Below are 16,749 nucleotides of genomic sequence, written 5' to 3' on the forward strand. Positions count from 1 at the left end.
AGAAAGTAGCTTTGATTTGTTCTCTGATAACCTTTTACCAGTTATGAAGTCCCTTCTTTGTTATCCATCCCCCTAAAAAAAAAAAAGGGCTGCATCATGAACAAAAAGTACTTTCAGTTTAAAAAAATGCTTCTCAAAAATGCAGCTGGTACAACTCTTCTTGATCATAAGCCTCATTAATCTTGGCAATAATGTTGCTATATAAGTGAATTTAAAAGGTTGTTGACCTTTTTTATATCTTCCTGGTGATCTTTTAATTGAGAAAAAAAAGGCAATATGCTTACATGGTAAAATACTCAAACCAGTTCAAACCAGTATATAAGTATTCTAGCCTAACCCAAACACCCAGTCCCTCTTCCCAGAAACAGTAACGGTCAGCAAGTTTCTTGAGTACTTTTCAGAATGTTTTATGACTCTATGAATGATGTAGATGTGTATAGAGTATATATTTACATATATCTTTTTCTCAGCAGCATGCTAGCATAATTCTTTTTGCACTATACTTTTTTCTGATTCTTCTTAAAGGCAAATTTTAAGTGATATCCATGTAGGACAAGGCTTATTTAAACTATTTCATTTAAGCTAAAATTTACTAAAATACTGTAACAGTTCATGAAATTTAAAACATAAAAATGGCCAACCTTTTCTGGTGTTAACTTCATAAGCTCCATATTTTCCATACTGTGTCGTCGTCCCAACTTGGTGCGTGCACCTTTGCAAAAAAAATAATTCAGATAAAAACCAGAGGGAGCCTTTAAGAACACAGCTTCAGCACCTCTACTGTATTCAGGCCTACAGTCTGACCTACAACCCTTAGAAAAGGAGAAGACATGTACACATGTATTTTTTGGTGAATAATTATTTTCCATTCCAACTACATAAAAATACACACTCCCTCTAAGATGCTTTGATGTAAGGAAGTTACATTTTGGTTGGAAACTAAATTTTGGTTACTAACATTACCCCTTAATTTAGAAACAGCATTTTTATAGTAACTGGTTTTATACTGTCCACTGAGTCTCCAAAAAACCAAACAAACTGTAGAGTAGTTTAAGTAAGTAAAGCATGTGGAAAAGGCTTAGGCCTACAATTTTGAGAAAAGAACAAAAATAACATCCCCAATACTATACTGTATTCCTAAGTTACCACTTTCCATTTTAAGATATCATTAGATGATGGGTTTTTGCTAGTTAGGAAATAAGTTAAGCAAATGGCAAAGACTCAGCCGGGCCCTGGTGGCTCATGCCTATCATCCTAACTACTTGGGAGGCAGAGATCAGGAGGATCAGTTTGAGGCCAGCCCAGGCGAACAGTTCACAAGACCCCCATCAACAAAATAACCAGAGCAAAATGGACTGGAGGTGTGGCTCAAGTGGTAGAGGGCCTGTTTTGCAAGTGCAAAGCCCTGAGCTAAAACCTCAGTCCCACCAAAAAAAAAAAAAAAAAAAAGCAAAGGTTTCCAAAAGTGTTTTTTCAACAGTTATTAAAAATTAAGTATAGGGAATTTCGATAACTTACCTTTTAAAAGACATAATAATAATATAAAGAATACCTGATACCTAATACCTAGCTTAAAAATAAAACATTACTGATACATTAATCCCCCTTTTGTAATTCCCCTTAAAACCTTCTTCCTCCCTGCACTTTTGTGTGTGTGTGTAGTTCTGGGGATGGAAGTCGCCTTGCATGTGCTGCACAATTGCTCTACTACCGAGCTACAGTCCCAGCTATGCTCCTGCACCTTTATAAACTTTCATGACACGCGAATCTCTAAGCAATGTACCATTATTCGCATTGCTCTGAAACATAAACACCACCATACTGTACAGAATCTGCAACTAGCTTTTATTTATTTATTTTTTACCTTTTTGGAAGTATATTTGAACTCAGGGGCTCACGCCTGGTAGGCAAGTGCTCTACCACGTGCATGCCCCAGCCCTTCATTACTATTTATTCATTCTACCAGTGAGATATTTAGATTGCTTCCAATTTTTTACTATTAAAAACAGTACTACATAAATGCCTGGTCATGCCTTTTGGTGTCCATGAAGAAGCATTTCTTCCATCTTAGAGTGGAATTGCTGGATTATGCAGATGGTGCATCTGTAACTTCACCAGAATGCTGCAGAGTTCTTCTGAGGACACCAGTGTGTGTCCCATAACACAGTACAACAGGTTCACAACCCTGCCTCATGCCGATACTACCACTAGACTTTTGTTCATCCCATTATGGTTTCTGCTTCTTGAATAGCACACTCAATCTTAGCCAAAAGGCCAAGAGGCGACCAAAGATTAAAGAAAATTGTCTTTTCATATATTTACAGGCTATGTGTGTTTCTTTTTGTCATCACTTTTGGCTACTCTTCAGGTTATTTGTCTTGCATTTAATTCCTTGGAGTTCTTATATAATCTGGATACAAATACCTTTTTAATCATGTGTGTGGCATATATTTCTGCTCAGTTAATCTCTTATTTTTTTTTTAATGAAATCAAGTTCTTAATTTTTTGTTAGTGGTTTTATTTTTTGAGTCTTGAGAAGTCCTCCTTTCTCTCCTGTATTCTCTAAGGTAGCACAGCATAATGATTTAATCATGGATTTAAACATTTAAACATTTAAAGTGATTTAAACATTCACTTGTGATATGACCTTTGGCAGTTACCTCTGTGTTACTCAAATTCTTATCTATAAACAAAATAATAACCAAGCCACATATGGTAATAGTCTATAATCCCTACAGTCTGGACATGGGAGGATCATGAATTTGAAGCCAGTTGTGCTACGCAGTGGAACCCTGTCAAAAAATCTTCAACACGAAATGGAAAAGGAATAGTAATACTTATCTCATATTACTGTGTGATGACAGCTGCATCACTGTCTAAAGGGATCAGTACAGTGCCAGGCGAGGGGAAGTATTTGCTAAATATTAGCAACATCTTATGCTTGCTTTAGAGCTTTCATATTTAAATCCTTAACCCATCAAGAATTTATTTGAGTGGGGGATTTTCCTTTCTACGTATACAAAGAATACAGGCTCTGTGTTCCAGTCCATCGATTTGTCTGGCTCTATGCCAAAAGCACAGTCTTCATTACTGCTGTCTCTAGAGAAAACCCCTCTCATTTCTAGTTCATCATAAGGAATGTTTTCACTTTCCTCAGACCTTTTTTCTTGTGAGCGGGGGTATACGTCAGTGGTAGAGTCCTTGCCTAGCACGCAAGAGGCCCTGGGCTCAATCTCCAGCTCCACAAAGGAACAAAAAACAAAGACTTTCTCTTGTATCAACTTTCACAAAAGCACTCTGATGTGTTTGACAGTGTGCTGAATTTATATTAGTGTGGGGAGAATGGACATCTTTTATATTTAGTCTTCCAATCCAAGTAGCTTGTTTTCTGTCTGTTACCGTGTGAGGTAAGTTAAACTTTCCCTTCATCATTGTAGATTTTCTCGTCTATTTGGTCAGTTTTGCTACTACGTATACTGACGTTTTGTCATTAGGCCCATGAAGTAAAGACAGATTCAGTGGTTTTATTCTGGTTAACTGAACCTCTTAAACATTAGGAATAACCACTAAGAAGTGACCCTCTTCTTTATTAAGACCTTTCGGCTGTTTTTTGTTTTCTTTTTGGTGCTGGGGAGCGTTGAACCCAGGGCCCTGTGTATGCTAGGCATGTTCTCTACCTCTGATCTGCACCCTTTCCCATGGACCTTTTGTCTTAAAGTACATTTTATCTGACATTAACATAGCCATGCCAGCTTCCTTTTAGTTAGTTTTTGCATGGTCTATCGTTTTCTTTTTATTTTCAAGCTTATTATATTGGGAGGATCATAGTTCAAAGTCAGTGTAGGAAAAAGTTAGCAAGACCCATCTCAACCAATAAAGCTAGGCATGATGGTGCACATCTGTCATCCCAGCTGCACAGAAACAACTGTGGTCCAGCCCAGCGTGGGCAAAAAGGACTGGGAGACTGGGCGCCACTAGCTCATGCCTGTAGTCCTAGCTACTTGAGCGGCAAAGATCAGGAGGATCGTGGTTTGAAGTCAGTCCAAGCAAATAGTTCTCGGGACTCCCCCCCCCACCCCCTCTGGAAGACACCCACTACAGAACAGGGCTGCGTAGTAACACACCTTCCTAGCAAGCGTGAGGCCCTGAGTTCAAACCCCAGTACCAACAAAAAAAAAAAAGTTTTCAAACCTTCAACACAAAGGTACAGCAAAATTTTCACCCAACAGTTTAATATAGATTTTTTTCTTCTTTTCTTACTCATTTGAATGTGTTTTTTTTCGCAGCACTGGGGTTTGAACTCAGGGCCTCATGCTCCCTAGGCAGGCGCTTTACGACTTAAGCCACTGTCAGCCCTTTGAATGTGTTTTTACAAAAGAAAATAACTATACCTTCACCATTTCTAAATTCATGATAAAAATTATAAAGTAGTGCTCTTTATATTGATATAAAATAACAATGTATACAACAAAAAAAGGTGAATTAACATATATCCTCTCTGGAGATGGTAAAAGTATGTGATAAGTAATTTAAACGTAACTTTTGAGGACAAGGAAACCAGGTTTTAGGACATTGTTACTTACTATGCAAACTGTCATCAACATCGATGTTTTCAGACATTATGGAATTATTTGTGCTGTAGCTCAGACCGAGGACCATCTGAAGGTCCGAGAGGTTCAGTCGTGCTGTTAGTTCACCGCTTTTATCCCCGACCTACAACCACAAGTGTTTGTATTTTAAAGGATACTATTTAAAGATAAAGATTTGTTGAAAATAGTTACCCCCAAACTGGAAGAAAATCAGAGAAATGAAAATAGTTACATTAGAATTATGAAACTATGAATGAATAAAATGGATTATCTCATTAATAGTTTTTTGGGGATTTTTTGGACTGGGAGCATGGCTCAAGTGGTAGAGTGCTTGAGGCCTGAGTTCAAGCCTACTAACTCAAATAAAGTTGTTTTTTTTTTTTTTAAGAACAGAAAAAATGGCAAGTTTCTAAAATATCACATAAGGACAAGTAATTCTATTCAGTAAATTCTTTAGTTCTCTAAATATTAGAGTGCCATTCTATTTATTCTCCAGAATTCTTAGAAATCATGTGCCATTCCCCATGCCTGGCCTTCCCTTCCTGTTTTCCTACATCAAGGCAACACAAGCATACCTCTGATCTTCATCTCAAAATGCTTTGTGGGCGTCAAGGGAACAATATATTTACTATCCAGCCAAATGGAGCAATTCGGAGAAATGAGAGGCTTCTCTCCCTCTGTCAGTGATTTATAAATTACAATGACTTTTTTTTTCTGTTTCATACCTCTCTTGAAATTTCCAGGTGCTTTTCAGCAAAATGCATTGCTTGGTCGTGATTTCCTAGGGCCGTGTATGCATTTCCCAAGCTCCAACATGCTCTTCCTTCACCAATTCTAAAACACAGTTCAAAGTTATATGCAGTTATCTGAAAAGTGGTCTGTGCAGAGAATAAAATGCTAGCAGTAGTTAAAGATATAAACCATGCTTTGGATTTATTTGATCCTTCATAAAAAGTACTTACTATGATACTAGAGAAGGAATCTAAGAATACTCAGAAAATACTAAAGTCAGAGTAAATACTGAAATATGTAAAGCATTCTTTTTAAATATGCATTGCATTATAAAATAATAAAATCTCAGGGATAGGCTTTTTATTCTGACTACCCCATATCTTTCTACAATAACCTTACCAGATAACCATTCAGTGTGTGTGTGAACACCAAGAAGAGAGAACTCCACTTCATTTTGTACACTGGTACTGAATAATTCTTTCTCATACTGAGGTAAAAATCTACCTTCCAAAGTACAGTCACAGACTACATGCCAGCATAGATATTATTGTCATACAGTAAAACAAAAGAGAGTGAATGAATTAGTCACCAACACTTAAAAAATCAGAAGATTTCATGTATGACACAAGATTTCTAGCTTCTCTTGGAAAAACAAAAAGTGGGAGGATCTGTATATAACAGACCCTCACTCTTGCCTGGCAACTATTGGCCAAGTAGCCACAACCTCTTGATACTGGGCACTATCTCTAGGTCACCACAATTCCCACAATGACTAAGCAGAAGGACTGGTGAGAAGGCAGCTGAGTTTGTGACTTGATCCAGGCTCAAAGGCACATCAAACCACATCAATTAGTCCTTTACCTCAGTCTGGCCCTTCAAACAATATGCAGAGCATACTAATCAAACTTTTTTTAGGGAATCTCCCTAAAAAGGAAACATGGAAAAGAACCAAAGGAACGATTCCAGGGATAAATACTGCATCCATATTTTAGCCTCACTAGAGGAAAGGGATGCATAACTTACCTGTCTTTCAGCTCCTGTGCAATTGCTAGGTGCTTCAGATGATAATCAATGGCCTTTTCGTAGTCTTGCAGTAAAGTGTATGTGTTTCCAAGGCTGTAACAAGACTGCGCCTCCACAGCTCTGTCTTTAAGCTGTCGAGCCAGGAGTAATGTCTTCCTAAAAGTGGAAATTAATTCTCACATAATGAGCCTTTTTAGTTTTGGCTATAAAATAAAAGGCACAAAATAAAACTGATTTTTCCTCTCTGCTGCTTTCTGCTGTCTTTCAGGTAAATCTGTTAGAGAGTCTAGTATCTCATACTTTTCCCATTATTTTTAAACAAACTGAAAAGATGTTCTGAAATGCAAAAAGCAAATGCAGACTTTCAGAATAAATCTAAATCTTCATTCGCCAAAGAAAGGAATATTGAAACATGAGGTCAAGAACCTCTAAAAATTGACAGTATTTTTTAGCATTTAAAAAAATCTTTCCCTTCACACTGGCAATATCTTAAACTTTTGTTCACATAATGTCTATCTTCTATCAGACTGCTTGCTGCCTTTACATTTTATTAAAATTTAAAATATCTAGGTAAAATTCTTAAGGGCAGCCCATTAGTCACAGATTCATGTAAAAGACTGGGTATTTCATTTAAATGTTACCCAGATTCTACCTAACACATGGTACTGTTAACAAGAAGCTGGTGTAATGGGTAAGAGCATGGGTGCTGGAGCATCATGTCTGGGCTCCACTCTCACCTTTGCCAGCTGTGTGAGCTGAGGAAGTCATCCAGCTGCTTTGTGTACCAGCCTGTCAGACAGAGAGCTTTACATGAAGGTAAGTGATGAGAATAGCACCTTATGTAGAGCAGATGCTATGTAAATATTAATGCTATTTCATCAGTGCTTAAACCTACAGATGACTTTGAACCCAACAGTTTAAATGACTCTTTTCCATAATTTCTGCCAAATAATATAATTACTTCTTATCACTTATAACTACATAAAAAGTTATGACATGGTAATATGACAAGAAAACAAATCTGAAATGAGACATTCAATGAGGTATGGCTTTTGCATTTATTCTAATGTTCCTGTCCTCCCAAACACTGTTGAGACCTTCAGAGCTGCTTCAGATCCTGCAGCACACCGGTATTCTTTCTACAGATGATCTGCAGATAGTCAGAAATCCTTCTTGAAACAAATTCAATTACTAATGTAGGTTTGCTAAACTACTGCCTTGTATCATGAAAACATGAATCTATAATGTCATGACAGTCTTCTTGTGTGGGACTGAAAACAGTTTCAAAGGTTGAGTTCCAAAAGTAGTTCTAATGTTTTTAGAATATCTGTGAATCTTTGAGTTCTAGCTTGCCTGTTAGGGGAAAATAATGTCATGAGTACTTCATACTCATGTTTCTTTAGCCAAACAGCTACCGTCCACTTTATGATAGAACATTTCAGTATTTCACACAGGGACATCATTTAATAATTAAGAATTCTCTATATCCTTTGGCTTTAAAATACATGAAACTTAAAATCAAAATGTATATTATACTCCTCACATAGTGACATATTTTATTTGGGAAGATATTTCATATCTAATCAACCAACAAATACTAACCACTAGTCATATTTAAAGCAAGGAAGGATGCCATTCAATTTTTTAGATAGAACAAAACAATTTTACCATATTTTTACATGACTGACTATCCAGAATGCTCTCTCTCACATTGAAGTCTTTAAACTACAGTATAATTCAACCCCTATGTCTTTGACTCAGTGTGAATGGGCCTTCAAACCCCACTAAGTAGAGAACACTCCAAACAGTCTAGAAGGCACAGACCAGGCAACTTGAGCCTGTTTAAAGTTGACTACCATCTGTTTCAAGCTGACTGACTGACCAGAAAGAGTCTGCCACAGAAGAAGTAGGGGCTGCCAACCGCTCAGGTAGAGGGATGGGGCCAGAGCTTAGTGAGAGCCACAGTTGGGCAGAAGGAAGGTGGAAGGAAGGTGAGATGGTGGAGAAAATATTCAGAGATCACTGGTGGAGACTTGAGCCTATTTTTGTTACCAAGCTTCTCTTCCAACCCATAATTGGGTAAAATGAGGCATGTATGCATGCATACCACACGTTAAACAGGTTTAAAAGACTTTAAAAGTTTAGAATTTCATGTAAAAACAACTGATTTTAAATATAAAAACTAATAAAAGGGTCTTGCTGCTATTAAGTCTTAGGAACCAAGGAAGAGAGTGATGCTACATGCCTGTAATCCTAGCACTAGGAGCCTGAGGCAGGAGAGTCACCAATTCCAGGACAGTCACATCACCAGACCCTGCCCCAAAACCACAATAACTTAGATGTAATAATATTTACTGAGCACTGTTTGCCAGGCATCATGCTAAGTGCTCGTCATTCATTCTTTCACTTAGTCCTCACAGTAATGTCAGAATCAAGGTATTAATGCCTTCTATTACAGATAGCCCAGGTCCTACTGTTAGTATACAGCCAAAAAAAAGCAGGTTTCAAATCCAAAGCCTGTGATTTAATGGGATTGCATGACTACTTATTTCACATTTATCTACAGAAGTATGGACTCACTTGTAGTACTCAGAGGCAGTTTCAAATTCTCCAAGAAATACATAAGCGTTTCCAAGGTTGCTGTATGCTCTTCTTTCAGCCGCTTTATCTCCAAATTCTTTTGCAATGAGAAGGCGCTGAAACAGAATTATTTTCATTAGGATCGCTGTGATGAAACTGATGGAAGAATCGCGCTGGCTCCAGGCCCTGCGCTGGTACCTGCTCGTGAGCTATGACAGCGTCCCGGAAGTGGCCGAGGAGGTAATGGGTATTGCCCAGATTTCCAAAGGCTCGTCCTTGGGCTGCTCGGTCGCCCAGAGCCGTCACTAAGGATAGGTTTTCTCTAAGGGACAGCAAAAGTGAAGGAAGTAAGGTTAGAGAAATGCTCTCATTGATTTGGTTTATACATCTATTCTTTCTTTTTTCACCAATGAGTATTAAACCCAGGACACTTCATGTCTGCTAGGCAAGTACTCTACTACTGGGCTGTAACCTCAGCCCTACATCTAATTCTTTTTATCAGAAAAACAAATAAGCTTTAGCCATAATGTGCATCACTTTTAAGATTCCTCTATGATGGAGGAAAATTATAGGAACTAGCTGGGAATGCTTTATTGACCCATTCAGTTAGGTTTCTGTCCAGAGTCAAAGACAGTTAATCTTAGAACTTGTATAGCCAAGAAGCTAAGAAGGCCTATAAAATTCTATTTACAAAGGCAAAACTTATGGGCTGGTAGAGTGGCTCAAGTGGTAGAGCACCTGCCTAGGAAGTGTGAGGCCCTGAGTTCAAACCCCAGTACTGCCAAAAAAAAAAAAGATGAAACTTACTCCTAACACATTGGACTAAACATTGGTATTTCTTGTTTTTGCCACTAAGAGGCACTGGTTTGCTGCTTAAATGAAAACTATATATTGCTACCATGAAACACTAATATGTAAGCCATAACTGATGTGATTTGTTAGTCCATACAGCTAGGGTTTTTGTTGTTTTGTTTTGTTTTATTTTATTCTGGTAGTACTGGCAAGTGAACTCAGGGCCTCGGGTATCATTTGAGCCCATACACCCAGTCCTTGTTAGTCCAAAATTTCAAAACCTTTGCCAAACTAAACACTTACTACTGGGTAGAGAAAGAACAGTAGGCCCATGGCTTAGCTGGACCCACACGCCAGCATCAGTCTTACTCACTCATAAAAATCCACAGCTGCCTGCAGAGCATTTCTCACTTCTTCTGGAAATTCTCCATCCTGGGGCCCAAGGTAGCCAAAACTTTTCCCTTTGGCATGATACACATTTCCAAGATTGTAAAGTGCTCTTGCTTCTCCCACCTAGACAGAAATATCAGCAAAGATGTTTCTACTGCTTATCCCAGATATTCATACTATCCTTCCCATTATCATCAAGAGAAAGAAATTTCTTCAGTAGTTTTTGATAGAGAACCAAATGATTACTTATGAAAGAGGACCTCTTACATTTACTTCTTTTGTCTACTTCAAATTTTTTATTATGTTTTCTCTTTTCTATTTGTCTTTGTACATTTTCTTTTTTTAAACCACAGAATAAGTATGTTAAAACACAACGCAGTCTCAATGAAACCATTTGGCATTAGTCTGCTAGCTCATGTTTATTTATTACCTTGTCATTAAGTCCTCTAGAAATATCCAGGTGTCGCTGACAGCAAACTATAGCTTCATCAAAATTCCCCAGGACTTTTAAGGTGTTTCCCAGATTGCCACTAGCTTTGGCTTCCCCCAACTGGTCTCCAATAGTCCTAGGGAAAAGGTGAATGGTGTTAAAACTATAAATGGCATTAAAATATAAAGCCATTTATATTTTATATATCCTAGAGGACAAATGACATACTTAAGGTAAGACTCATTAGGCTTCAAACCCACTTACAAAAAGATTTGAAACTTAAAATCTCTGAATTTAATTTTCATTCATTTAATCAAACACTAGGACATTTCACTGCTCTTCACTCAAAATTCTTTATTTAGCTGATTCATTTTTTAAAACAACAATATTGAATTATAGCTCATTAAATGTACTAGGTTAGCTTTTAAAAATTAAATAGAAATATTTTTAGAGTAACAGTTAAGTTGGGGAGGAAGAATATTAAAAAGCTTAATTACCTTGCCAGAGTTAGATCATGATGGTGGTATTCTAATGCTTTTGCATAATCATGCAAATAGAAATAAGCATTACCCAGCTGGCTGTAAATAGCACTAAGTGTTTTTAGGTCTTCAGTTCCAACTTGAACTGCAGCTTCAAAAAATGACACACCAGCACGGCAGTCTCCTGATTTACACAGACGTTCCCCTTCCAAGGCCAGCTCTAGGCAAGAAGCTTCCATTCTACAAAATTATACAGGACAGACATTTACAACATTACAACTACATTGGTGTTTTAAAATTTGAATATGATTTAAATGTGGGCTTTGTGGCTACTCTTGCTCAGACCAATGCATCTCTAATTGAGGCATATGTACATTGCTGATAAACAGTTAACAGTTATTTGTAGCAAGAGCTAGTTGCCCCTTCAAATATCTCTAAATCTCCGAAGTCTGTTATATAGGATAGCTAACTATCCTGGCATGAAGATCATCTTAACAGGCCCATCTAGAGCAACCCACTTTATTACTGAGAAAACCTAAAGCAGTGTTTCCTAAAATACTGAGTTACAGCAGACCTATGGACTTCCAGAGAGTTTGGACAGAATAAGAAGAGCCTAGGAAGGTGAGCTATAATTAATACTATTCTCCATCTGGGTAGTCAAGTGACTATTCACTTTCACATTGTGGATCTACTTAAAAAATACAAATTAATACAAGTAAATCTCTTCTTAACATTTTGCTTCAACATTAGATGAAGCCAATTAGATACAGGAAGAAAGACCTAAAGTACATCCAAAGATAAATCACTTAAGCTGAGCACCGGCGGCTCATGCCTATAATCCTAGCTATTTGGGAGGCTGAGATAAGGAGGATCAAGGTTTGAGGCCAGCCCAGGCAAATAGTTTGTAAGACTCCATCTTCAAAATAATCAGAGCAAAGATGAACTGAGGTATGGCTCAAGCAGTAGAGCACCTGCTTTGTAAGCTCGAAGCCCTGAGTTCAAGCTCCAGTCCCACCAAAACAAAACAAAAAGATAAACAACCTAAATCAGAAACCTTTAACCTTTATATTTTTATTTCTTTTCTTTTCTTTTTTGAGGGAGGGTCTCATTAGGTAGCCCAGACTGGCATTGAACTCTGGATCCTCCTGCCTTTGCCTCCCAAGTGCTGGGATTACTGGAGTGTCACCACATCAAGCTATTTGTATTTCTTTACATGTCAGTTCACAATAAAGCCTATTCTTGTCTTTCACAAGTGAAAACTTCCCTTTGGAAGTATTTTTTTTAAATGAGAGCTGCTAGGCAAGGTATCTGAACTAGTCTTCGTTTGTCTAAATACTAAAAACAAAACTGAAGAGAACACCCACAGAGTGGGAGAAAATATTTGCCAATTATACATCAGACAAAGGACTGATAACCAGAATATACAGGGAACTTAAAAAACTAAATTCTCCCAAAACTAATGAACCAATAAAGAAATGGGCATGTGAACTAAACAGAACTTTCTCAAAAGAAGAAATTCAAATGGCCAGAAAACACATGAAAAAATGCTCACCATCTCTAGCAATAAAGGAAATGCAAATTAAAACCACGCTAAGATTCCACCTCACCCCTGTTAGAATAGCCATCATCAGCAACACCACCAACAACAGGTGTTGGCGAGGATGAGGGGAAAAAGGAACCCTCTTACACTGTTGGTGGGAATGTAGACTAGTACAACCACTCTGGAAAAAAATTTGAGGGCTACTTAAAAAGCTGGACATCGATCTACCATTTGATCCAGCAATACCACTCTTGGGGATATACCCAAAAGACTGTTACTCCAGAGGCACCTGCACATCCATGTTTATTGCGGCACTATTCACAATAGCCAAGTTATGGAAACAGCCAAGATGCCCCAGCACTGACGAATGGATTAAGAAAATGTGGTATCTATACACAATGGAATTTTATGCAGCCATGAAGAAGAACGAAATGTTATCATTCGCTGGTAAATGGATGGAATTGGAGAACATCATTCTGAGTGAGGTTAGCCTGGCCCAAAAGACCAAAAATCGTATGTTCTCCCTCATATGTGGACATTAGATCAAGGGCAAACACAACAAGGGGATTGGACTATGAGCACATGATAAAAGCGAGAGCACACAAGGGAGGGGTGAGGATAGGTAAGACACCTAAAAAACTAGCTACCATTTGTTGCCCTTAATGCAGAGAAACTAAAGCAGATACCTTAAAGCAACTGAGGCCAATAGGAAAAGGGGACCAGGAACTAGAGAAAAGGTTAGATCAAAAAGAATTAACCTAGAAGGTAACACCCACGCACAGGAAATCAATGTGAGTCAATGCCCTGTATAGCTATCCTTATCTCAACCAGCAAAACCCCTTGTTCCTTCCTATTATTGCTTTTACTCTCTCTACAACAAAATTAGAGATAAGGGCAAAATAGTTTCTGCTGGGTATTGAGGGGGGGGAGCGGGAGGGGGTGGAGTGGGTGGTAAGGGAGGGGGTGGGGGCAGGGGGGAGAAATGAACCAAGCCTTGTATGCATTATATTTTATTATTATATGAATAATAAAAGAAAAATGAAAAAAAAAATAAAAATAAAAATGTGAACAGTCAGACTTTCAAAAAATAAATAAATAAAATAAATACTAAAAACAACAGATTTCTAAAAATTATAGGAAATAAACTGGAAAAGATACTTTATATGTAAAATAATTTTCCTATTAAAATTTCAATGTAAGCATTTTAATTATGTAAATATATATCAAGCATTTTCACTGCTAGGAATAAAGCAGGATATTTATGAAAGGTTTATTCATAGCAGGAAAAAAACTGCAAATAACTTCAATGTCCATCAATGAGAGTAGTGGTTAAAAAACAACTACTGGGGGTGTGGCCTAAGTGATAGAATATAAGCATGAGGCTTTGAGTTCAAACCCCAGTACCAAAAAGAGAGAAATAAATAAATAATTAATTAAATATCATCTCACACAGCACGTGATTCCCCACAGGGGTGGTAGGGAAATGGGCTTAGCCAGCAGCACCATCAGTTTAGGAAGACTGGGTTGCTGGCCAGGAAGCTAGGGATAAAGCAGAACTAGCTATTTATATGTAAGACATTTATAAATTAGAAGTTTTCAAGTATTTGCCTATCCATATAAAGCAGAGAAGGCTTCTCTGCAAACACTTATCAGCACCTTCTGCATTAGAACCTATTTATACAATGTTACACTGCAATGTGACATCCAACACAAGTTAGCCATAGGCTGAATGGTGTCATAAGACTTTCATTTTTTAAAACAGGCATCTTTACATAATTGTGACTAGAAACCACGACAACAACCTGGAACCCTGCTGACTATACACTGTCGTCCGACACCACGGAAGACTGTCTCATAAGAGAAATCACTTCAGAAAGTTATTTCAGTAACTAAGACTGCAAGGTCAAAACTCTCTATGTTAGTGTTAATTCTGAGACACAGCTCTGAAAATTTTTATTAGAATAAACTTCAATTTTTGGACAAAATCCCCAATATCCCAATCAAATATATGTAATTGCAAAATAGGGCAAGTTAGCCTATTAATTTTTTTAGAAGATCATTAAATAGTAACAGAGAAAGAAATTTTATCCTCCCTGTCGCCATTGGGAGAATAGAATTACTTCATTTGTTTATCAGTTGGGAAGAAAACAAAGAACATACCCAGATGCAGACAACGAACTTGTCCAGGAGAGTAACTTTCCATTAAAATATATCCCACAAAGTTTCATCTAGTCTTCCTAATGGCCTGAATAGCTGCATAATCAAAGAAACTGCACTTTAATAACTGTAAATAAACACTACTGTCCTTGACTGAAATGTTCTCATTTCTGCTATCAATGCATTAAACATTTTAGGTATAATTCCTCCTCCTCTGTAAAACCCCATGTTATTTCAACTTCTCAAAAAAATTTTTTTGGCTTTTCTTCCACACTAGATTTTAACTTTTGTTATCTTCTTTACCTCCTTAATTCTGGTTTCTTGTTTTCACAGTGCAACAGTGAAAACAAAGCAGGATTAAAACCTTGATGCTACAACATTTAAAAAGATCCAATGAGCTAGTAGAGTGGCTCAAGGGGTTAGAGCGCCTGCCTAGCAAGTGTGAAACTCAAGTTCAAACCCAGTGCCGCAAAAATAAATAAATAAAAATTTAAAAAGATCTAGCAATACTGATAATGTTCAAATCTGACTCCTAAAAGGCTCACACACTATTTCAGAATAAATGGCAGGACTCAGGATTTAAGATCCAAATCAAGAGTGCGCTACACCTTCTCCACCTTAAAGTCTCCTTTCATAAACCCTAGCTCACCTCTATGTGTTCTAACTGGGTATGGAGTTGTTCTATCACCAGTCCTAGCTCCAATAAACAATTTCCATCAATTCTAATTTACCATGTATCTCTAACTGTTCTAGTTCATTTTGTAAAAGGAAAAGTAACACAAAATAATCTAGATTTATATTTTATATAGTAACTTCATTTAAAAAGCGCTTTAACAAACACCAAATTTGATTCTCACAACTCTCTGAGACAGGTGTTATTACAAAAAGGGAAACTGATGCTCAGATAGGTACAATGACTGGCTTAAGGTCAGGCAATGATTAGAGAAATGTAATTCTGTCATCTGTAAATCCAGTGCTCTTTTTACCATTCCATGTTACCTCAAGCTAGTCTTCAGGAAAGAATATTATTAACAATTATACTTATCTAACAAAATTAAAGAGTTCAATACCAAAATTCTATTTCTTTACAACTTAAGTGCAAGTCTCATTTTTACATATAAAAGTATTGAAATGTTTATTATTCATAGAAGCAAGTATGCACAGAGGTGTGCCAAAGAAATAAAAAAAAAGAGAAACTAGTATAATGAATACAATATATCCATCTCTCAGCAATTACCAGTATGAATGATACTATAATATAAATGATACTATGTTTCATTCTCTATTCTTACCCTCACACCTCTAAACCTAGAAAGCAGATGATTTCCTTTATAAATATCTAGTATGTATCTCTTAAAAGGTAAGTATTTTTGCAAAAAAATTTAAGCATTTGAGAGGCAAAGGTGAGAAGATCATTTGAGCTCAGGGGTTCAAGAACAGCCTGGGCCACATGGTACCACTTGGTCTCAAAAAACAAAAAAAATTTGTGTGTGTGTGTGTGTGTGTGTGTGTGTGCGCATGTAGCTATGTATAAAATACCATTATCACATCTAAAAAATAATAATTCCTTAAAATAAATCATATGATCTTTTAAAAGTTTAGAGACTAACTCCATTTTGCTATCAGTGTCCACCTTCCCAAACAGGTACAAAATTAGGACATCATTTCAAAGTTGCAAAGTCATTAAACCATGGAAACTCCTCCTAGGATAGATAAGGCCCCCTCCAATGAAAGAAGCAGATACCAAAACATTCCATGTTAAGTATTTACTAGAGTGGAAGAGTAATTTACACTAGGACATAGCTAACACAAAAGCTTCAAATCATTACCTGCAGTTGTACAACCTCAATATACAAACTGCTATATCTTAGAGCACTCATGAGGCCAGATTCATTTGCATATTCTTACTGAAGACAGTGCAGATTTTTAAGCTTCCCTTGATGAAGCCCTATAGCAACACACAACCATGTTTGCCTGTGCCATATCATAGAAGGACAACGCTAAGACCTTCCACAGACAGGGCTACATCACCTCTCC

General features: G+C 37.2%; 1 protein-coding gene across 3 annotated transcripts in view; it reads right to left on the reverse strand.

Moving 5' to 3' along the window:
- Gpsm2 (G protein signaling modulator 2) overlaps positions 1 to 16,749 on the reverse strand; it is a 45,587-nt gene that overhangs the window by 15,029 nt on the left and 13,809 nt on the right. For 2 of the 3 annotated variants that reach the window (XM_020161388.2, XM_020161382.2), the window contains 9 exons: positions 11,034 to 11,255; positions 10,537 to 10,672; positions 10,090 to 10,229; positions 9,123 to 9,246; positions 8,925 to 9,040; positions 6,345 to 6,500; positions 5,315 to 5,423; positions 4,584 to 4,713; positions 642 to 712 (listed from right to left, as the gene is read on the reverse strand). In XM_020161388.2, the coding sequence (XP_020016977.1) occupies positions 642 to 712; positions 4,584 to 4,713; positions 5,315 to 5,423; positions 6,345 to 6,500; positions 8,925 to 9,040; positions 9,123 to 9,246; positions 10,090 to 10,229; positions 10,537 to 10,672; positions 11,034 to 11,254 (1,203 nt within the window). In that variant the 5' untranslated portion in view covers position 11,255. Of the gene's footprint in view, positions 1 to 641; positions 713 to 4,583; positions 4,714 to 5,314; positions 5,424 to 6,344; positions 6,501 to 8,924; positions 9,041 to 9,122; positions 9,247 to 10,089; positions 10,230 to 10,536; positions 10,673 to 11,033; positions 11,256 to 14,715; positions 14,809 to 16,749 lie in introns of all 3 variants that reach the window. The other variant, XM_074050853.1, reaches the window with a different exon arrangement.

Source organism: Castor canadensis, chromosome 12 (genome assembly GCF_047511655.1).
Source record: "Castor canadensis chromosome 12, mCasCan1.hap1v2, whole genome shotgun sequence".
NCBI classification, from domain to species: domain Eukaryota; kingdom Metazoa; phylum Chordata; class Mammalia; order Rodentia; family Castoridae; genus Castor; species Castor canadensis.